At 55.9% G+C, this 1,391-nt stretch overlaps 1 protein-coding gene across 1 annotated transcript; it reads left to right on the plus strand.

Annotated features, from left to right (window-relative positions):
- Positions 1-6: 6 nt before the first annotated feature.
- Positions 7-1,391, plus strand: LOC104912195 (BTB/POZ domain-containing protein KCTD12-like; the record flags this gene model as incomplete). The annotated part of the gene is made up of 1 exon (XM_010715320.1): positions 7-1,391. A coding segment is annotated over one exon (387 nt), but the record flags the coding sequence as incomplete, so codon positions are not given.

Genomic DNA, 1,391 nt, shown 5'->3' on the forward strand with positions numbered 1-1,391 from the left:
ACGGGCACAGCAGGCGCAGCCGGCCCTGACATCCGCAGGGCTGGGTTCATCACCATCGGCTACCGCGGCTCCTACACGCTGGGCAGGGACAGCCAGACGGATGCCAAGTTCCGCCGGGTGGCGCGGATCATGGTCTGCGGCAAGACGTCGCTGGCCAAGGAGGTTTTTGGGGATACCTTGAATGAGAGCAGGGACCCGGACAGGCCTCCGGAGAGGTACACCTCCCGGTACTACCTCAAATTCACCTTCCTGGAGCAAGCCTTTGACAAACTGGCTGACGCTGGCTTCCACATGGTGGCTTGCAACTCCACAGGCACCTGTGCCTTCGCCCACGACCAGACAGACGACAGGATCTGGACCTCTTACACCGAATATGTTTTCTATCGTGAGTGACACCAAAAATAAACACCTGTCCAACCACCGAACGCCAACTCTCCCTTTCCTCTCCTGTTGCCTTTAGAAGTAGACATCCATCCCCTGAATCCCAGTGTCCCCCTTTTGTCTCCTTTTTGAGTTTGTTCTTGGGTTTTTTCCCTTCCTTCCTCTACATTGATCCTGTTTGGCTCCTCCTTGTAGCAGCTGTTGACCACCAGACTCCTTTCCTCTCTCCAAATCCTGCAGTAGATCCCAACCCTCCCGGACGTGTGGACTTGGACATTGGCACAGCACGTTTTTTGGGTGGGAGGGGTGGGACACCGAACTGTGCCAGGATCCCATCTGTGCCAGGATCCCATCTGCCCAGGATCCATCTGTGATGGATACCGAACTCAGCTCTCATGCTCTATGTCCCGCAGCCAAGTGGGACCATGCTGCAGACACTGTGCTTGAGCATCCGAGGAGCTCAAGTGTTGGGTTAAGGACATGGAGAAAGGTGGGCAGCAGAGAGGAAGGCAGCTGGAGGGAAGATGCAGCCTCACAGCATGGATATATTGCCATTAGCTCCTGTAAGCAGCTTAGCATTTCGACTGTCGGTGCTGGGGAAGGTTAGCTAAAGCCACACCCTCACCTTGTGTCAGGGTTTCTAGTTCGAAGCATCACTGCTGCCCTGGGGTGCCTCAGTGGGGGGGATGGGGTGGGTAGGGGCTGAGATGCTTGTTGGGGGGAGGTGGGCGGGGGGAGGCTTGTTACTATAGGGCGTCAAATGCTTACACATCCCTCAAACTCCTCGGAGGGCTGTCCAAAATGTGCCCTCCCCTCTCTGCAGGCTGCAGGGGGATGGGTTAGGATCATCTGGGCTCAGCCTCTGTAGGTCCAAAGGAATAATTGCCAAATGTGAATACTGTTGCACTTTGGGCAGCCTCTCTGAAGGTCTCTCCACTCGCAGCTCTCTGCAGCCTCTCAGGGCTGGCTGCTGCTTTGCTGGGCGATGTGTAATAAAGGAACAAAACCCA

The sequence above is a fragment of the Meleagris gallopavo genome, chromosome 9, assembly GCF_000146605.3.
Source record: "Meleagris gallopavo isolate NT-WF06-2002-E0010 breed Aviagen turkey brand Nicholas breeding stock chromosome 9, Turkey_5.1, whole genome shotgun sequence".
Classification (NCBI taxonomy): domain Eukaryota; kingdom Metazoa; phylum Chordata; class Aves; order Galliformes; family Phasianidae; genus Meleagris; species Meleagris gallopavo.